Source organism: Maniola hyperantus, chromosome 28 (genome assembly GCF_902806685.2).
Source record: "Maniola hyperantus chromosome 28, iAphHyp1.2, whole genome shotgun sequence".
NCBI lineage: Eukaryota > Metazoa > Arthropoda > Insecta > Lepidoptera > Nymphalidae > Maniola > Maniola hyperantus.
Window position 1 is genome coordinate 6015555 of NC_048563.1, and position 22233 is coordinate 6037787.

General features: G+C 46.9%; 1 protein-coding gene across 1 annotated transcript in view; it reads left to right on the forward strand.

Annotated features, from left to right (window-relative positions):
* The window catches only part of LOC117995024 (uncharacterized), a 50526-nt gene that overhangs the window by 15982 nt on the left and 12311 nt on the right, over positions 1-22233 (forward strand). Inside the window, 26 exon segments of the mRNA XM_069508133.1 lie at positions 21-135; positions 185-354; positions 935-1045; positions 1907-2031; positions 2522-2593; positions 3143-3268; positions 4347-4470; positions 6252-6419; positions 6580-6747; positions 6908-7028; positions 8565-8636; positions 10146-10207; positions 11598-11723; positions 11987-12186; positions 12228-12422; positions 12464-12664; positions 12706-12900; positions 12942-13136; positions 13178-13372; positions 13414-13608; positions 14284-14441; positions 14932-15057; positions 15232-15370; positions 15999-16150; positions 17110-17204; positions 17831-17905. Coding sequence (XP_069364234.1) covers positions 21-135; positions 185-354; positions 935-1045; positions 1907-2031; positions 2522-2593; positions 3143-3268; positions 4347-4470; positions 6252-6419; positions 6580-6747; positions 6908-7028; positions 8565-8636; positions 10146-10207; positions 11598-11723; positions 11987-12186; positions 12228-12422; positions 12464-12664; positions 12706-12900; positions 12942-13136; positions 13178-13372; positions 13414-13608; positions 14284-14441; positions 14932-15057; positions 15232-15370; positions 15999-16150; positions 17110-17204; positions 17831-17905 — 3681 coding nt within the window.

The following is a 22233-nucleotide window of genomic DNA, read 5'->3' on the forward strand; positions in this document are numbered from 1 at the left end:
ATCATCCGCTCGGTGGTGAGCTCGTGGCGGCTGGCGGAGGTGTTCCTGCTGTGCGAGGAGCTGGAGGCGGGCGCCGCGCTGCGCGACCTGGCCACGCAGGCCGAGCTGGCTCGCGAGCCGGCGCCGGCGCTGCACGCAGACCTCGCCGCGCTCTATCGGGACCGGTGAGTATGTCACATTCCAGGCCGAGATCATCCGCTCGGTGGTGAGCTCGTGGCGGCTGGCGGAGGTGTTCCTGCTGTGCGAGGAGCTGGAGGCGGGCGCCGCGCTGCGCGACCTGGCCACGCAGGCCGAGCTGGCTCGCGAGCCGGCGCCGGCGCTGCACGCAGACCTCGCCGCGCTCTATCGGGACCGGTGAGTATGTCACATTCCAGGCCGAGATCATCCGCTCGGGAACTCTGATACCCAGTTGCAAAGCCCAATGGAAATCCCATAAGCTGCAAGCTTGCTTAAGAAACTCTTGTGACAGACATGTTCGAAAGCCTTCAATATATCAAGTGAAGAGCTTCACCATGGTAACAGTGCTGTCATCTGCATACCTAAAGATGCTGGGGTTTCAGCAGATCATCAATGTGCACCAGAAGAAGTGTGGGGGAGAGAAATGCTCCCTGAGGCACACCAGTATTTATCGCCATTAGATCAGACGAGGAGCCATCGAAGACTACTCAGAATGATTGTCCATTCAGGAAGTCCGATACCCAGCTGGAAAGGCTAATGGGTATCTAATCAGCTTGAGGTTTGCTCAAGAGGCTCCATGCCAGACTCATGGCGGGACGCCCCGCACACCCGCACGCCGTACCGGGTTAGCGCGGGGGCTGCATGGGTGTGCGGGGCGTCCCCCGCCTCATACCCCGTATACTATATTCACATTGCCTGCGTGACAACTAAACAGATAGATGCACATGTTACTAATGCCCATACATGTTGCCCACAGCTGGTGGTGCGACGTGGAGGTAGTGGGCAGCAGCTGGTCTCTGCCGGCGCATCGCGTCATCCTGGCAGCGAGGTGCACTTACTTCCGAGACCTGCTGCAGAGATACCCCAAGTAACTACTGTCTCATACTCCTCAATGCTGAGGGTCGTGACTTACAAAAATATCGATATCGATACATATCGATATTTCGATATATCGGTCTAGTACGCTATAAAATTATCTATTATTAAATCACACACTGTATTGCAGGAGAATCTCTGTATTTACAATAATTAATTGTGTCACACTCTGTACTTATACAAATCATTACAATAATTTCTTAACGGAATAAGCAAACTGTCACGTGCGCTCGATCAGACTGACGTCCCACACGCCAGCGCGCCCCCCTTCGCCCAAGCTCGGCTACCGCCGACAACAGCCGAAGCGCCATCGGTACCGTCGCCGCGACGCGGCGCGTCGCACTATATTTTTATTGGGTATTTTTTAGGTTAATTTATCTGAATACCTAATCAAAAATTTTGTAAATAAAATCAATGTGTTGCTTACTTCTAGCACGAATCACTAGGACGCATTCCGTGGCGCCGTCCGCGTCACCACACTCACCACAGATTTAAGACATGCAGATACCAATCAATGTTTTTTTAATCAGTCTGCCAATCAACCTTTTTAGACTGACAGTGTTGCAAGTAACAGCATTTAATTATTCGGTTTTTAATTTGTTATTTTATTAATTTAAGTGGGTAATTTCTATATTTTGTTACGATATTATTCAGTTTATTCGATATCGATATCGGCTTTTCGTTGATATTGATAATTAGCGATATTTTAGGCTTCGATATATCGATATTTATCGGTTTCTCCGATATATCGTTGCATACCTAGTCGTGACCCCTTTCCAGCGTCCAATCATTTTGTATGTATAATTACTTAGGGGTATCATGTCATGATAGCTCAGCTTTGACCTTGTTTCAGTTGTGTTCGCGTGCCGCTGGAGGGCGTGGGTGGCTCGCTGTCGCGGGCGGAGGCCGACGCGGTGCTGCTCGCGCTGTACGCGGGTTCGGCCGCGCCTCGCCTAGCCACCTGCGACGCTTGTGCTGGTGAGTGACGTCTTAAGAAATCCAAAATTCAACTCAAATCAAATTAGAGCCTCAATAGGTCAATGGTTATGGAGCGGACTGAATTCCAAAAGGTTGGCGGTTCAAACCCGGTGGGCCCCTTGCACATTACCGTACCTACTCCTAGCACTAGTCCACGCGGACGAAGTCGCGGGCATCATCTAGTCTAAATATATAAAAGGAAAAGGTGACTGACCGATTGACTGACTGATCTATGAACGCAGAGCTCAAACTACTGGACGGTTCGGGCTGGCCATGCAGACAGCTATTATGACGTAGGCATCCGCTAAGAAAGGATTTTTGAAAATTCAACCCCTAAGGGGGTGAAGTAGGGGGACTACAAGTTTGTGTAGTCATTCCACGCGGAGGATCATCTTGTTAGAAATATAGTTAATACTGGCTGGACTCACGTGGTTAGCCAAAGTAAGCCCGACTTGAAGGGTTGATGATGATGATGATATGTTGGTTGCAGGCTGGGCAGGCTGGGAGAGAGGCATGAACACGGATGCTGATTTGGACATCATCAGTGTCGAGAACTCCACACGTAAGCGCTTTTATACACTGTACATACTACACCACGGAGAGAAGTTAGTATAGCGCTCTCTCAGCCTCTCTCTGTTGCGTAATCTTCTATATATATAAAAGGAAAAGGTGACTGACTGACTGAATGACTGACTGACTGATCTATCAACGCACAGCTCAAACTACTGGACGGATCGGGATGAAATTTGGCATGCAGATAGCTATTATGACGTAGGCATCCGCTAAGAAAGGATTTTTGAAAATTCAACTCCTAAGGGGGTGAAATAGGGGTTTGAAATTTTGTAGTCCACGCGGACGAAGTCGCGAGCATAAGCTAGTCCCATATAAATGACAGAGACAAACAATGGCCAAGTGTGAGTCAGGCTCGCGCACCGAGGGTTCCGTACTACAGTCTTATTTTTTCGACAATTTGCACGATAAATCAAAAACTATTGCGGTGCGCGAGTCTGACTCGCACTTGGCCGGTTTTTTATTTCGGAAAATCAAAGTACACTATATATAGATCTAGTTTCAACGTCTAGTTGACATGAGCGTGCCTGTGACGTTGCAGTGCGTCGCGGCTGCTCGTGCGGCGTCGCGAGCCGCGTGGACGCCGCGCGGCTGCGTCGTCTGGGCGACATGCTGGGCTTCTGCGTCGACGCGTTGCATCGCGACATGAGATACCTGCTCGACTCGGGTGAGTTGCTCACGTCGTCGAAAACCGGGCTATATTATCAGAAACGAGGAGGCAAATCGCTTCGTACATGTCCGCGAAATTTCGACTACGGGTAAGTTGCTGATGTCGTCAAAAATGGTTTGATACGAAAGAAGATACTATACAGGGTGTAACCAAAACGCTAGCAAAAACTTAGCGTTATTGTTGTACTACCTAAACACAAACCTGTAATGTTTTAATAAATAAAATAATGATTCTTGAGATTATCAGGGTTTATTTTAGTATTTAACACTTGGATTAACTTAGTAATTAATTACAACCAAGGAGAATGACGTTGACACTTGACAGGTAACACATAAGTATGACTTTGACAATTCGTCTCTTGTCTATTAGTTCTCTCTGCTACAAAACCAAAAACCATTTGCCTCGTCTTGTAGTTTTAGTGGTTTAGTATTTTTCAAACCCGCAATGTACAGCGTGCAAAACTCGGGTCAATGCCCCGCCTACGACGCGGCATTGACTCTAGACGTCAGTCAGATGTTTTATTTGCAACTATAGCCTCAATAGCTCAACCGGTATAGGAGTGGACTGAAAACTGAAAGGTCGACGGTTCAAACCCCGCCCGTTGCACTATTGTCGTACCTACTCCTAGCACAAGCTTTACGCTTAGTTGGAGAGGAAAGGGGAATATTAGTCATTTAAAAAAATGGCTAATCTAAATATATAAAAGGAAAAGGTGACTGACTGACTGACTGACTGATCTATCAACGCACAGCTCAAACTACTGGACGGATCGCGCTGAAATTTGGCATGCAGGTAGCTATTATGACGTAGGCATCCCCTTAGAAAGGATTTTTAAAAATTCAACCCCTAGGGGGATGAAATAGGGGTTTGAAATTTGTGTAGTCCACGCGGACGAAGTCGCGAGCATAAGCTAGTATTCTTTAAAAAAAAAAAAAAAAAAAAAACTAGCTGACCCGGCGAACTTCGTACCGCCTAACAGAAGCGTGTGGAAGTCCGTACGAGAGAGCTATGTCCAACAGTGGACGTGTATTGGTTGATGAGGAAGCCTACATGCGGCGTGTTGTGCACTGTGCAGGCGAGCTGTGCGACGCGCGGCTGTCGTGGGCGGAGGGCGCGGCGGCCAGCTCGTACGGGTTCCGCAGCGCGCTGGAGCTGCCGTGCCACCGCCTGCTGCTGGCGGCCAGGTCCAGGTTCTTCAGGTGACGCGCATAATTATGATTTAAACTTATTTCGTGGTTTACCGATATATTGTATTGTCTTCTATAATAAATATATAAAAGGAAAAGGTGACTGACTGACTGACTGACTGACTGATCTATTAACGCACAGCTCAAACTACTGGGCGGATCGGGCTGAAAGGAGATTGCCCATTTTCTTAGGAGCTTTGGGCCCCCCCTAATATAATTGTTATGTCACCATGGTTTTAATTTTATTTTGTAGACAACTAATTTTCTCTTTATATTCTGCAAACGATTTCTATTTATTCACCCAGGTTATAAAGAAATCCTATTTTTTATATTGCTGATATTGAGGTTATATTTAATTAATACTTCTTCAAAATAAATGCATGTCTACGATTCTAACTGTAATTGTGGATATTTTCAATAATAAAGTGAAAAAAAGTCGTAATAAAACATAATCGTAAAAAAATAACACATTTTTTAAAAAAATAATTTAAGTTTTGACACGATACCACAAAAGAGGGCCCGTTCACGGGCGATCTCCTTTGGCATGCAGATAGCTATTATGACGTAGGCGTCCGCTAAGAAAGGATTTTGGAAAATTCAACCCCTAAGGGGGTGAAATAGGGGTTTGAAATTTGTGTAGTCCACGCGGACGAAGTCGCGAGCATAAGCTAGTATAAAATAAAATAAAAATATTTTTAATCCAATTAAACTTTTACAAGTATTTTTGGATCGTCGGATGCATCTCCCACTGATTCGGAATGCCTTTCCTACCGAGAAGAACCAGTAAGAAACTCGGCGGTTGCTCTTTTCAAATATTAATTGATATACAATGGCCCCGATTCTCTAGTCTCTCTCTAAACTAAATTAAGAGTATGTGCACATCCTTTTTTTTTTACTAATGCTAAAAAAGGAACGGAACATGGGTTTCACATTTAACGACTAAATTTTAGTGCACAATACAAAATTAAACAGTAGGTTCGCGAGTGAGTAAAATCACGGGTTTTACCATCTAAAAATTAAATTTAGAAATGTCAAACTGCTTCTGTCCCTTTCATATTACAATAGTAAGAAGAGGGTGCGAATACTCTAAAATTAGGGTGTGCTTAGAATCGGTGCCATTATTATGCCATGTATAAGAAAAGTATTTGCAGTCTTGTGCGTTGCTGGAACGAGCTGCAGTCAAATCCACGCTCTTTTATCATTTAGATAATCTTCAATTATGTAATATGCTTTTTTCAGGAGCATACTTTTCATAAATTTTTTAAACTTGTGTAAAGGCAAGTCCAAAATAGGTTGCGGGATTTCGTTATAAGACGGGTACATAGCACGATTAATTAGGCGATTTCGACAACGGGAAGTACCTTATAGGTTTTCTTGACAGACAGACGGACAGACAGACAACAAAGTGATAGCAGAAGGGTTTCTTTTTTCCCTTTTGAGGTATGGAATGAAGGGTTATATAGAAATAAAAGGAAATATGCTGATCGACAGGGATTTAATTTATAAGGAACACTTTAGAACAATAGTACAATGGAGAGCGGCTAGTCTTTAGCTGAGAGATTGAGAGAAGAGAACGCAAGAGAGAGAGGGCAACACAGATTGCCAAATCACATTTTTTAAACACCGTTTTGCGGCTCTGGCTACAAGCCTTTTTCTTACGTGCTTACAGATAAAACATATTAGGCTTAGTTTATACTAGTAACATTTATAACCAACATGGAACCCTAAAAATAAAAACTCTGTTGATCATTTGTCCACTTGTGGAACTGATGGTGGCGACCCCGGGTCCACAGGAGCGTGATGTCGCGGCGCGGGGCGGGCGCGGGCGTGAGCGCGGGCGCAGTGTGCGTGGACGAGAAGGTGCTGCCGCGTCGCTTCGCGCGCGCGTTGCTGCACGCCGCCTACACCGACCAGGTACTCCGACACTACTACTACGGTGGTGACCCCGGGTCCACAGGAGCGTGATGTCGCGGCGCGGGGCGGGCGCGGGCGTGAGCGCGGGCGCAGTGTGCGTGGACGAGAAGGTGCTGCCGCGTCGCTTCGCGCGCGCGTTGCTGCACGCCGCCTACACCGACCAGGTACTCCGACACTACTACTACGGTGGTGACCCCGGGTCCACAGGAGCGTGATGTCGCGGCGCGGGGCGGGCGCGGGCGTGAGCGCGGGCGCAGTGTGCGTGGACGAGAAGGTGCTGCCGCGTCGCTTCGCGCGCGCGTTGCTGCACGCCGCCTACACCGACCAGGTACTCCGACACTACTACTACGGTGGTGACCCCGGGTCCACAGGAGCGTGATGTCGCGGCGCGGGGCGGGCGCGGGCGTGAGCGCGGGCGCAGTGTGCGTGGACGAGAAGGTGCTGCCGCGTCGCTTCGCGCGCGCGTTGCTGCACGCCGCCTACACCGACCAGGTACTCCGACACTACTACTACGGTGGTGACCCCGGGTCCACAGGAGCGTGATGTCGCGGCGCGGGGCGGGCGCGGGCGTGAGCGCGGGCGCAGTGTGCGTGGACGAGAAGGTGCTGCCGCGTCGCTTCGCGCGCGCGTTGCTGCACGCCGCCTACACCGACCAGGTGCGTACCGGTACTCCGAGCACTTTGGTACAGGCTAGCTTACATCCCGGGGAAGTTCACATGTCTGAATGAATGCGAATGTTCCGCATTTGCGGATGCGAATGTCCGTAACACCCAGTGGCGTGCACAGGAGTTCAAGCCAGGGTATGCATTTAGGTATGAACTTATTTTACGGCAGGTTATAATGAAAAATAAGCATTGATTTCTTACAATGAGGGTAAGCAGTGCGTTTATGCTTCTATGAGCTGCACGCCACTGGTAACACCCATAGAGCAGAAACAAAGAGGAGATGTTGTATTAAGATTTCCCTATGAAATATCGAGTGACATTTTGCGGGGTGAGGGGTTGTGGAACGCCGCCCACTTCTCAATTTTCCATCTGCGGGTTAGTAGCAAAACTACTCGCTTAGCGACCTAACATCGATATATTGATGTCACTACATAGTTCAGCTATCTCACACTAGATGTCAATAAGTGTAGAAATTACGTATAAAATTACTTACAAATGAAATGTGATACCATTCATAGCATCAGAACGTCTGTCTGAATAACTTTGACACGATAAAACACAACACTTCATCCTTTTGTTCTTAAAAACGCGAAAACACACCGATAATACGAGTCTCAATATATGTGAACCTGACGAACGCAGACAGCATACTAACTAAGGCCCCGCCCACAGTGATGACGTCAGGACCTAGTTGAAAATCACAGTGCACAGTTGCTTAGGCCAACTCCTCTTTGTTTCTGCTCTATGGGTAACACCCCTGTTGGGAACCATTGTACAGTCATTGTGATTGGTCAGTTAGCGAACGAAAACATCACCCAGCAACACGCGTCACTTCGGCCCCGCAAACTTTCTTTGCTGGTCGTTACTTGCTGCAAATTGAGTGGACTGAAAACCGAAAGGTCCCCGGTTCAAACCCCACCCGATGCACTATTGTCGTACCTACTCCTAGCACTAGCTTGACGCTTAGTTGGAGACGATATAAGTCATTTAAAATGGCTTTAAAAAAATAGAATCTACATTCGTAAAAGCTCCGCATTAATTGATGCGGATATACCGCATTTGCGGATGCGGATGTGAATATCTGATTATATTATATTATGGTAGGGAGTTGGTGGGGCCATGGGAGGTGGTCGGTTGACCTTGTACCTGCGCAGTATGCGATTTATCTCTATGTCGCTCTCTGTACGGTATTCCCCATTGCTGAGGATCGTGACGTCTTTCCATCCATTTTCTAAATATATAAAAGGAAAAGGTGACTGACTGACTGATCTATTAACGCACAGCTCAAACTACTGGACGGATCCGGCTGAAATTTGGCATGCAGATAGCTATTATGACGTAGACATCCGCTAAGAAAGGATTTTTAAAAATTCAACCCCTAAAGGGGTGAAATAGGGGGTTGAAATTGGTGTAGTCCACGCGGATTAGTTAGTTACTAATAAATAAATACTATTAATGCGAAATGATTTGTTGATCTGTCTGTTACATTTTCAACAAATCACAATGTGTGTGACCACTCTCTTCCAGGTGGACCTGAGCCTCATCAGCAGGAGCTCGTCATCGCCGTCCTCCACCAACAGCGCCGGCAGCGGCGGCACGGTGAGTGTACAGCTTTACAGTGTCGGCAGAGTGAACTAGAGTGAGGAAGCTCTCGGTCTGATCCTTGATCGACATCTGCCAAATGTTAGCTATTAGCTGATGCCCGCGACTTTGTCCGCGTGGATTTCGGGTTTTAAAAATCCCGTGGGAACTCTTTGATTTTCCGAGATAGAAGCCCTTGTCACTCTCCAGGTCTTTATCTGTACCCATGTAAAAAAATCACGTCAATTCGTTGCACCGTTGCAACGTGATTGAAGGACAAACCAACACACTTTCGCATTTATAATATTACGGGTAGTGATTCTTGAGGTACAAGTTAGCCCTTGACTGTGATCTCACCTGATGGTAAGTGATGATACAGTCAAAGATGGAAGTGGGCTAACCTGGAAGTGGTATGACAGTTTTTATTAAACCTTGGATTTCTACACGGCATCGTACCGGAACGGTAAATCGCTTGGCGGCACGGCTTTGCCGGTAGGCTGGTAATTAGCCACGGCCGAAGCCTCCAGAAAAAATTTAGAAATTATAAAATTTCAGATTTCCCTTGCCGGGAATCGAACCCGGGACGATACTGATACTGCCACAGCGTTCACGAGGCCGTCGTAGTGTATACTACGCGACCGGTGGAGATGAGGCGGGGGGACGTCCCGCACACCCGCGCTCGCCCGCACCGGGTTAGCGCGGGGGGTGTGCGGGGCGTCCCCTCTCCGATTGCCATCTCGACCTGTCGTGTACTATAACATAGTAGCCGGCATAAAATAATGTACATCGGCCTTTAGAATGAGATTTCGGCTTAGTAGAGCGTTGTCTCTCGTCTATTCCTGTCTGTCACTCGTCTATTCCTCTCTTATTTACTGTTGTATTTTCATTTATATATATATATATATATATATATATATATACATATGTGTATTTACTTTATTTAATTAGTACACCCCTTCCGCTTTCTTTAATTTTTATAATATCCTCTACCCTAAGGTTGCCTGGAAGAGATCGCTATTTTAGCGATAAGGCCGCCTATTGTACATGCTGTATTTGTTATATGTCTATTGTTTTTGTTTTGGTGTACAATAAAGCATATTTTACTTTACTTTACTCGTAGCTTTAGTTTTAAGTTTGCGTAATAATAATTATCACCACTATATTTTACAAATGTAACACCTTACCAGACCATCAATACGAGTAATTTATTACCTACTAGCTTATGCTCGCGACTTCGTCCGCGTGGACTACAAAATTTCAAAACCCTATTTCACCCCCTTAGGTGTTGAATTTTCAAAAATCCTTTCTTAGCGGACGCCTACGTCATAATAGCTATCTGCATGCCAAATTTCAGCCCGATCCGTCCAGTAGTTTGAGCTGTGCGTTGATAGATCAGTCAGTCAGTCAGTCAGTCAGTCAGTCAGTCACCTTTTCCTTTTATATATATAGATTTTGAATAAATCATTTGACTTTGACTTTGACTCGTCGGTGTCAGCACCGCTGTAGTGTCGTGTGGTGTTGTTGCAGCTGCGGGGCGCGCGCGGCGCCGCACAGCTGGACGACGCCTTCCAGCTGTACGAGATCGCGAGGTGACGTGCAGCAACACAATCCTATGCCAATAACCATCTGCCTCCGCAATGTATAGCGTGTGTTACATGTCCTAACGGTAACCTAGTTCAAGTCACTTGCGCAGCAAACCATCTTTGGAGGTCATGAGTCCACCGCGCCGTCAGCAAGATATTACCTCGTTGCCACACGTCACTCCAACTAATTGGGATTTAGCTACATTTTAATATTAAGGTATCTAAACCAAGCGAGAGATGTGAAGAATAAAAAATTTCAAAAAAAAAAAAAAACCCACTTCGAAGCCTCAATAGCTCAACCGGTATAGGAGTGGACTGAAAACCGAAAGGTCGACGGTTCAAATCCCGCCCGTTGCACTATTGTCGTACCTACTCCTAGCACAAGCCTGAAGCTTAATTGGAGAGGAAAGGGGAATATTAGTCATTTAATATGGCTAATATTCTTAAAAAAAAAAAAAAGTGCTGATGTCACTAAATTGGCGGCCACGCGCATTAGCAATTTGCGGGACGTACATATAATAATAACCACCAACACTAAAAAGTTAAAAAATAATTTAATTTATTACCTAATATATTATGTATACAAGAGTTATTGTGCCAATGTGGAGTCGCAAAACACTATGAAGAGTAGATAGACGGTTCGTGCGGCTAATTGGCACCGGCTCCAAAAATATTACTAGAGGGGCAGTCTGTCGTCACACCTCGACGCAGTCTCTTAGTTAGGTTACATTAGATTAGATTTAGGTCGTCACAATGTAAAACTCCGCATCTCACCTCGGTGCAGAGTGCAGACGTTAGGTTAAAATGTAAGGGTCTAAGAATAAATTAAGTAAAAGCCCATCTTCGTTTTCTTCAAAAATCCTTCTGGTTGCCGCTTACGTAACTCGTGCAAGACTCGGGTCAATGCCCCGCCTACGACGCGGCATTGACTCCGAGGGGCCTAGTTATGCAATGTTCGTTGACCTCTAGCGTCAGTCATATGTATTTGTTAGTTATTTGCAATATATCGTAAACTTTTACAAAATGTAGGATTTTTTCACGTTATTTTTTGTGGTCGTTTTCCCGTAGCAATCAATGTCTTATAGCACAAGCGAAGGGAAAAATTCCGAAAACCGTGAGTTTGGGAAAAATCTGAAAACTGAATTTGTGCTTATATCACAAAAAAAAATTAAAATGTTTTCATCAACAAATAATTAGTATTTTCCACTTTCAAAGCAAGTGGGGTATCATATGAAAGGGTTACCTGTACATTCTAAAATAGATTTTTATTTAGTTTTATGCATCATAGTTTTTGGTTTATCGTGAAAAAATTTCGAAAAAGCGCGACTGTAGCACGGAACCCTCGGTGCGCGAGCCTGACTTGGCCGGTTTTTTAAGTAGATGTTTGTGTTTGCAGGTTTCTCGAGATGCCCATAGTGGCGCAGGGCTGCGAGGACGCGGCCGCGAGAGCCCTGTCGGCGGACACCTTGCCGCGGGTGCTGCGGTGGGCCTCCGCCCCCCACGCCAGCGCTTGGCTACATCGGTGAGCGAAACTTTGAACGATTACCTACGTATTTTTCCTTTTGTAACCAAAACCCAAATATTAATTTTCATGAAAATAATTTGAAAAATGACGGACTTTCATACAAACTTTTACTCCCTATTTACCCCCTATTTAGGGGTGAAATTTCGATAAATCCTTTCTTAGTGGATACCTACTCTTTACAAAGAATCCAATTTGAATGTTTCTGAGAGCTGCGGTTTAGGCTGTGCGTTGATTTCTGACGTCATAACGTGGTGTGGCAGACAAGCGATGCGGTTCCTGCGCGACGAGTTCCCCGCGATAATGTCGTCGGCGGCGGCCGCACGGCTGCCGCGCGCGCCGCTCGCCGCCGCGCTCGCGTCGCCCTTCCTGCAGGCGAGCGAGGCGCAGGCGCTGCGCAGCGTGCTGCGCTGGGCGGAGCGCGCCGCGCAGCCGCAGCCGCAGCCGCAGCCGCACGCCGCAGGTAACTTGCTGCTGACGTCATAACGTGGTGTGGCAGACAAGCGATGCGGTTCCTGCGCGACGAGTTCCCCGCGATAATGTCGTCGGCGGCGGCCGCACGGCTGCCGCGCGCGCCGCTCGCCGCCGCGCTCGCGTCGCCCTTCCTGCAGGCGAGCGAGGCGCAGGCGCTGCGCAGCGTGCTGCGCTGGGCGGAGCGCGCCGCGCAGCCGCAGCCGCAGCCGCAGCCGCACGCCGCAGGTAACTTGCTGCTGACGTCATAACGTGGTGTGGCAGACAAGCGATGCGGTTCCTGCGCGACGAGTTCCCCGCGATAATGTCGTCGGCGGCGGCCGCACGGCTGCCGCGCGCGCCGCTCGCCGCCGCGCTCGCGTCGCCCTTCCTGCAGGCGAGCGAGGCGCAGGCGCTGCGCAGCGTGCTGCGCTGGGCGGAGCGCGCCGCGCAGCCGCAGCCGCAGCCGCAGCCGCAGCCGCACGCCGCAGGTAACTTGCTGCTGACGTCATAACGTGGTGTGGCAGACAAGCGATGCGGTTCCTGCGCGACGAGTTCCCCGCGATAATGTCGTCGGCGGCGGCCGCACGGCTGCCGCGCGCGCCGCTCGCCGCCGCGCTCGCGTCGCCCTTCCTGCAGGCGAGCGAGGCGCAGGCGCTGCGCAGCGTGCTGCGCTGGGCGGAGCGCGCCGCGCAGCCGCAGCCGCAGCCGCAGCCGCACGCCGCAGGTAACTTGCTGCTGACGTCATAACGTGGTGTGGCAGACAAGCGATGCGGTTCCTGCGCGACGAGTTCCCCGCGATAATGTCGTCGGCGGCGGCCGCACGGCTGCCGCGCGCGCCGCTCGCCGCCGCGCTCGCGTCGCCCTTCCTGCAGGCGAGCGAGGCGCAGGCGCTGCGCAGCGTGCTGCGCTGGGCGGAGCGCGCCGCGCAGCCGCAGCCGCAGCCGCAGCCGCACGCCGCAGGTAACTTGCTGCTGACGTCATAACGTGGTGTGGCAGACAAGCGATGCGGTTCCTGCGCGACGAGTTCCCCGCGATAATGTCGTCGGCGGCGGCCGCACGGCTGCCGCGCGCGCCGCTCGCCGCCGCGCTCGCGTCGCCCTTCCTGCAGGCGAGCGAGGCGCAGGCGCTGCGCAGCGTGCTGCGCTGGGCGGAGCGCGCCGCGCAGCCGCAGCCGCAGCCGCAGCCGCACGCCGCAGGTAACTTGCTGCTGACGTCATAACGTGGTGTGGCAGACAAGCGATGCGGTTCCTGCGCGACGAGTTCCCCGCGATAATGTCGTCGGCGGCGGCCGCACGGCTGCCGCGCGCGCCGCTCGCCGCCGCGCTCGCGTCGCCCTTCCTGCAGGCGAGCGAGGCGCAGGCGCTGCGCAGCGTGCTGCGCTGGGCGGAGCGCGCCGCGCAGCCGCAGCCGCAGCCGCAGCCGCACGCCGCAGGTAACTTGCTACTGACGCTAGCATTTCGCCACACGGGGCTTATTTTGTAGAACTAGCGTGAGCCGTCAGTTGCTCCCTGCCCGCCGCTGATACTGTTCATAGTATTTATCTAACTTGTGTTGTAACCTTTTAACTAGAGAATTTAATAAATCTGTCATTTATTGGTGAACTTTTGTGTCATTAAACCCGATAGACTGAGCAGAACACGCCGCTACTTATTGCTAACATACTTTCTTATAATTCGCCTGCAAACGGTTGACGAAATACCAAAATACAGGTAAAAGCATCATCCAAGATAGATAACGGAACTCCTCAACGGATAAGAGTAAATTGCTCGCGATCAGTGTAACAGCTTAGTAAACAGTAGATTTTTAACCAAGTATAGCATATTTTAATACATGGGACCACTAAAATTGTGAAATAAAAAATAAAAACCCGACTTCAATACCTTACAACGACTAAAAAGTAAAAAAAATATTTAATTTATTACCGAATATATTGTGTATACAAAAGTTAATTTTCTGATTTTCCGGAATAAAAAGTAGCCTATGTCACTCTCCAGGTGTTCAACTATCAAAAGTTCCCACGGGAATTTTAAGACCTAAATCCACGCGTCCGAAGTCGCGGGCATCAGCTAGTTTATAATATGGGTATTGATAGGCACTCGTTCCACAGAGCCGAACGTGGTGTGGCACACGCAGTCTGCGCGCCGCGCGGCCCGCGCGCGTGGGCGCCGCGCGCCGGCCGACGCGGCGCTGCGCGAGACCGTGGCGGCGCTGGTGCCGCTGCTGCGGCTGGAGCACCTGCCGCCCGACTGCGATGTGTTGCAGCAGGTGACATACCTACTAGTCGTCTCCGAGCCATCGCCGGCTTACTATTGAACTTAGATCTTCTCTCAAAATACTGTACGGGTGCCGGGAGCGGTGTGCAGGCTCGACTGTTCCAAAGGCAGTTCTCCCACCGAGCGGTTGGTTGTGCTCGGTAGCGCCAGCTGGACCGACAGTTGTGTCTTGAAACTTCTGTATATAGTCACAGACTACGGTCTATTTGGGCTGCAACTGCCAACACCAATCTCGGCTTTTTATCTAGTGCTTTGGTCTAAAAGTGTGGTGTAAATTGTTCACTTTTCGTTTTGTCTAAATAAAAAATAAATAAATAAATAAATAGTCCAGATTGCAGAAAACTCCGTTAGTGCGAGTACTGTCGGCGGTGCATATTGTTCGGGACTGCGTCATGAAATGTTATCGATTGAATAGCGCCATCTAGTTGCAACTGTGGCAACCGCCACATGATTATGTAGTAACCCTGTAATGTTGTCGGCAGGCCATCAGACGGGGCATCATCACGGCGCCGCCCCACCTGGAGCAGGGCTCGTCGGCGGACGCGTGGCTCGGGCGCGGCGCCTTCCGCTCCCCCCGGTGCTTCCTGCCCTACCTCGATGAGATCAAGGTAAACCAATTGATTTTTGAAGTGAAACTTCTTTACACGTAACTTAAAAGTTAGAGCCTCGATAGCTCGACGGTTAAAGGAGTGGACTGAAAACCGAAAGGTCGCCGGTTCAAACATCGCCGGACACCTGTGAGCACAGGTGAAACTAACCGTATTTCGTGACACTGCCTGCAGGCCCTGCTGGAGGACCAGGCGGTGCCGGAGGTGGAGCTGGCGCGCGCGCGGCGGCAGCGCTACGCGCACCGCATCCCCGACACGCTGTACATGGTGGCCGCGGCCAAGTGCGCGCACGCGGCGCCCAGCGACGCCGACGGTGAGTACCGCTCGACCGACTACCGGGGAGCTCTAATGGCGCCATGAGAGGCCTCTTGAGTCTTTCTCCCCATTCACATGACGCAGGTCCCCGCGTGTCCCCCCTCACGGTGCCAAGTTGTTCCGCCTTTATAAGAGGCGATAGGAGCAGCAGCGGGGATCTCAGCCGTGCTAGTGACGTAGCCCCCAAGGGGGAGAGTGAGCTTAAGGGACAAGGAGGAGACATACAATAGTTTGTAGGGAGTCAAGAAGGCGCCCCGGGAAAACGCCAAGAGCAAGTACCGAACGGGCGCCCTCCCGCGATTCGGCCTGTGGCGGTTGTCACAATTGCAACTAGATGGCGCTATTCAATCGATAACATTTCATGACGTAGTCCCGAACAAATGTACCGGCGACAGTACTCGCACTAGCGGAGTTTTCTGCAATCTGGACTTAGATATAAAGAAGTTTCAAGACACAACCAACCGGTCGCTGGGAGATCGGCAGCAAGCGTGTCGTAGCTTCGTGGTCAGAGCGTCGGGTGCGATCCCAGGAGACGCGGGTTCGATTCTTGCCGGTCCGCAATTTTTATATGTATATAAAGTTATTTTCAATAAATTGGTATATAAATTCAATGAATGTGCCCACAGGCGAGGCGGTGAGCACGGAGGGCGTGCGCGCGTGCGTGTCCGCGCGCGTGCTGGCGTCGCTGCGCGCGCGCGTCGCGGAGCTGCGCGCGTCGCCGCCCGCCGCGCGCGCGTTGGCGCTGCACGCGGCCGACACGCGCACCGTGCGGAGACAGGTTAGCAGTTCTAGCGTGAGCAGTTTAGTTGCTCCCTGCCCGCCGAAGTAACGGGTCCTTTGCTATTTAGTTTGCTCACAGTATTCATTGTATTTATGTTGAACAGGACACGGCGCTATCTATCGGTAAGGTATTTCCTAGAAGAAATATCTAGAGGCAGGTAATTAACCGATAACCAAACAGATAAACCTCGGTAAAGGCTACAAAGGGCCTATTTTAGGGTTCAGTATCTCAAAAGGAAAGAAGGAACCCTTAAAGGATCACTTCGTTGTCTACCTATCGTGTCTGTCGATTATTGGGATGGTGCCAATGTCAAAAATAAAAATAAAATCTTAGGAATTATTAAATAGGGGGTCTTCCAAAATTCGTAAAATCCAAGTCCACTGCTAGTTTTAAGTTTGCTAAGCATTATTGCTAAATTATTGATTTAATTAAAAAGTTCGCCAAATTACGTCAAATGTTTATGATTCACAGCATTTCATACAAGCTCACTTACTAAGCAAGCGTTTTGACGTTGATATAAAGTCGCTGATTTGACTACTATAGTACCTACTTCCCGTTGGCCTAGATCTAGAATCATGAAATTTGGCAGGTAGGAAAGGAAAGAATTCGAAAACCGTGAATTTATGGTTACATCAAAAAAAATTGTGTTCTCAAACAAGTAGGTAATTAGTCTGAATCCTAGATGGCGCTGTCCATAATTGACTTGCAGTGTAGCACATAAAAATGTTATATCTTTTACGATGGTAGAGAACCCTTCGTGTACGAGTCCGACTCGCACTTGACCGGTTTTGTTAGGGTTCCGTACCGAAAGGGTGATAGTAGAAATAAATCCTTAGGTTAAATCATTACTTTCCATCAGGTGTGATCGTGATCAAGCGTGCGCCTTTAATGATTTAAAAAATTATATATATATATATATATATAAATGTGGATTGTGGACACTTTGCTGTTTGCAGATCGCGTTACGTGCTGTTCGCGAGCGCTCGCTGCCCGACGCGTGCGCCGAGCTGCTGCTCGCCGAGCGCGACGCGCCCGATGCGCCCGACGATCGGTGAGCACCTTTACATTGGACTCGTAACCTTTAGGCTAAGGTGTGACACATTGTATGTGTCAAGCTAAGTTACAGGAGCTATCCTGTGTACAAGATACACAATGGTCTCGCTTGGCGACACACAATTCACTTTAGCGCCATCTGTTGATGAAAACAGCGGAAATAAAAACTTCTTCCACTGAATCACTAGGCCCAAGCGACGACGCGAGACCCACCGGACTTGACTTCGTCCGCGTGGATTTAGGTTTTAAAAATCCCGGGGGAACTCTTTGATTTTACGGAATAAAAAGTAGCCTATGTCCCCTTCCACGGGACGTAAACTAAAGATTTCATCAAAATCGGTTAAACTGTTGGGCCGTGAAAAGCTAGCAGACAGACAGACACACTTTCGCATTTATAATATTAGCATGGATTAGTATGTCAATTAATATAATATAATTCAAGTCAAATGTCAGTTATTATAAGGGAGGAGATGGGCTAAATGTAGGGGTAGATGAGGGGAGATGAGGTGGATATGAGGAGAGGTGGGGGAGAAATACTTCCCTACTCCTAGGGATGACCCATTATATAATGCCCTTTGTGAGTAATGCTTACAGTATGGATAAAAATGTATGTCCGTGTGTCAGGGACAGTGACGAGTGGGACCGACGCGGCGGCTCGCACAGTGCGGCGCGCAGCGACCTCGACGACGAGTGCTGCCGGTGAGTGGTCACCGACACATCGTAATCTTTTATTTTATTCGGATACTAGTTAGCCTATGACTGCAATCTCACCTGGTAGTAAGTGATGGTGCGGTCTAAGATGAAAGCAAGGTAACTTGGAAGGAGTATGGCAATTTTTCTTAAACCTTGGTTTCTACACGGCACGTGCCGAAACGCTAAATCGCTTGGCGGCACGGCTTTGCCGGTAGGGTGGTAACTAGCTGTTTACGCCATTTATTATATTTGCAAATAATCTATTATATACACACATACGCACATTCAAGCTCACACATAAACATGTACGCAATGACATTTCCTTTCAAATTCCCCTTCAGTCCGCTTCCGCATTCTGGCGCTTACGCACGCTGAAAACCGCTCCTGTTTTGCACAACGAATGTGCCACGCAATTTATAACACCCGCTCCGCTCCGCTACCGTTTTAACACGATAAAAGTTCAAAAAGTGTGTAAACTCGCGAAATCAAGTGAAAACCGCAACTAATAAATAAACGCTAATTAATCCGCTAAAATAAGTGATCTGAACAAACCGTCAAGCAAAATAGGTACCTATAAAAAGTGCAAAATTAACCTATGACGTGTACATATTATCGCTAAACAATCTTGCTATCGAAACTCCCTTTAATAAAATCAGTGCAGTTAAGTGCAACGGAAGGTCATCCCAAAGGTCATCATCAGCAAGGAGCAGATCCCACTCACCAGCGACCGCCTGAAGCTCAGGTAACCCACAATCCTTGTGGTTCCATCGACCGGATTTAATCCTTTTGTTCCATCGACCGGGATCCGATCCTTTTGTTCCCATCGTCCTGGATCCAATCTGTTCCCTAACTATCCCGTTTGACCTTTAAACCTTCCATATTCCCTCAAAAAACACTTACAACAAAACACTGAAAACGCTATTTATATATTCCAATACTTATTTCATAAGTAAGAATCGAATCACGCTTCATACATCGAGTACCGAATTTATTAAAAAATATACAAAAATTTTGTATATTTACGCATATTTGTGATCAGATCATCGCATTATATTATATTAACGCATTATATATAATTATTTACGTATATTTCTCAGTATTTTAGGTTTTAAGTTGTTTTTTTAATTCTACCTGCATTCCGTTCGATAAATTATTCTTTGATCCATAATTATAATCGACCTTATTCGCTTGAAATAACGCTTACTATCGTATATCAAAAGTCAAAATGGCTAAGACAAAGGAATCGACTAATGTAGAAATCGTTAAATTGGAAGCAAAAAAGGAATTTTTATTTCAATCAGTTCAGCAAATTTATGATTTGTCACTTAAGGTGAGTGACCACGCACACAGAACGACTTTCATGTCCCGCATTCAATCTTTGGAGAAATTACGTCTAGATTTTACTACGAATTTAGATGAATTAATTTCAGCCTATTTGAACTCTGACCCTAAGTATGTTCCGAACTACTCCGCTCTTGGCGCGTTTGATACTTTATACTGTCAAATACAATATACGTTTAATGAGATTAAGACTGAGTCCACCACTTTGTCTCAGTATGATAATCAATACAGTTTGTTAAACAAAAAGTTACCTCCGCTAGATTTAAAAACCTTTGATGGCAATCCTGCAAAATGGACTATTTTTTATGAAAATTTTGTGAATCTTATTCATAATAACAACAGACTCTCTGACATACAGAAGGTTCAATACTTGATTAGTTGTTTAACTGATAAGGCGCTCTTAGTCTGTTCAGGAATCCCGCCTACATCTGAAAACTATCTTATTATATGGAACGCATTATTAGAAAAGTATCAAGACACGAGGGTACAGGCAGCTCAATATATTGATACAATATTAAATTGTAAACAAAATCAACCGCTCGAATCCTTTGTTGATCAATTCTGCTCTGCGCAAGCAGCTTTGACACGTTTACCTATTAAGAATTTGTCAGATTTTATGATAACGCATATCGCACTCTCGAAATTAAGTAAGGAAACTGTTTCATTGTTTGAACAGACGCATAAACACATTGAAATTCCTACTTTTTCTGATTTAAATACATTTTTAAAAGAACAACTAAAGATTCAAACTTTGCGAAGCACTCAAGTTCATCAAACTCCCAATAAAAAACCTATTTCTTACAAACCTAAATCGCAAACTCAAACGTATACAAGTACAGTCGGCAACAATAATTATAATTTAAATTCGCAAAATACTCAACGCACTTGCATTATATGCAAAAATCAAAACGCTCATCCGCTCTATAAGTGTGAGGTTTTTAAAAGCCAAGACGCAAAAACTAGACTAGATATAGTGAGGAAAAATAGATTTTGTGAATTCTGCCTAGGTTTTCACTTAAAATTCCGCTGTAAAAGCCAGGGAAGGTGTGGAAATTGTGCATCTAGCTCACATCACAGCCTTTTATGTAGCTCTTTTTCTAGATCTAGGTACGAACCTGGGACCTCACAGTCGCAAGCCCCCTCATACTCACAGAACCGCTATGGTGCGAATAATAGCAGCGCTCCGATGCCGCCGCTACCGCAGAACGAGAGATCTAGTGATTTACCAAAAATTACAGCACCGCCCCCCGCGTCTCACACTCAAACAACTAGTCCTACCGAATTAGCACTGTCGGTGACCACGTCCTCGGGCAATTATTTAAAAAATACGACCGTACTTTTACCTACCGCCACAGTGCATGTATATAGTAACAATACGCAATACCCTATCCGCTTATTTTTAGATACAGGTTCAATGACTAATTTTATATCAAAAGAATGTTGCCAACGTTTAAATTTAAAAATTATATTCGCTCCGTCAGTTGTAAAAGGCATTGGTCAAACAGAAAGTACATCACTGGGATTTGTAACTTTTAAAATTTATTCTCGCTTTGATCCACGCTGTTTTTATACTATTACCGCTAGGGTTATAGACACAATTACCGACCACTTACCTAACGCTCACATCGATGTCTCCCAGTTGAAATTTTTGCATTCATTACCAATGGCTGACGATAGTTATCACACTCCTGGACCAATCGATTGCCTGATAGGCAACGAATTGTTTCCATTTTTAATTGGATGTGACAAAGTAGTCTCACCTAATTCTTCTGTTGTCGCAATTCAAAGCACGCTAGGTTACATTCTCATGGGGAAAGCGGATTGTGAACCTCGCCACTCAACTCACCACTCTAACGCTGATAAAACATTTTTATGTAATGTAGACGCACTTTCGCTCGAAGAAATTACTGAACGCTTTTGGTCATTAGAAAACGTACCTAATAAAATTCACATAAGCCCAGACGATGAGGCATGTGAACGCATCTTTAAAGATACTTACTCACGCGATGAAACAGGTCGATATACTGTTCATTTACCCTTTAAAGATGACCCCGCTAAACTTGGCGACTCGTACTCGATTGCCAAACACCGCCTTCTTCAATTAGAGAAGAAATTAAACGCTAATCCCGCTCTTCGAAAAGATTATAACGCAACCATTCAGTCATACATTGACAAAGGTTATCTCACAAAAGTAGATAATCCTTCACGCGATATAAATTGTTATTATATTCCGCACAGAGCTGTTTATCGCCCTGATAAGCAGACTTCTAAGACTCGCATTGTTCTTAACGCTTCCAGTCGGACTACATCCGGAAAATCGCTTAATGATTTATTATATGTAGGTCCTAACTTACAGAATAATATATTTGAACTCTTAATAAATCTACGATTATTCTCATTCGCACTAACCGCAGATATTGAAAAACATTATTTTCAATTAAATTTAACGCATATAAATTCCACACATTCGTCGCTAATAGAATTACAGAAATAAATTCAAAATTACCTTCTGAACATTGGTTTCACGTCAATGGATGCGAAAATCCCGCTGACATAATATCTCGTCCAATCACGCCAAAAGAATTATTAGAACGAAAACTCTGGTTCAACTCTCCTCAATGGACGACGCATCCTTTATCGAAATGGCCCATTACGCCTTTTCAAGTAAACGCTCACAATGAAGATCTTGAAGAATCAAAAACTACTGTTTTAGCAGTTGAAACCTCTGTTTCTGACGCTCAACATCCCATTGAAAATTTAGCCGAACGCTCTTCTAGCTGGTCTAAATTACTGCGCACCATGGTTTACATATTAAGATTCTCTAAACTCTTGAAATCACGCGGTTCTATTACAGTTTCAGATCTTGATTTTGCAGAAATGTATGTAATTCGCTATGTTCAAAATAAACATTTCTCTCAAGATATTCACGCTCTTAAAAATAATAAACTTTGCTCTAAATCAATGTTAAAACTTAACCCGTTTCTCACAGACGA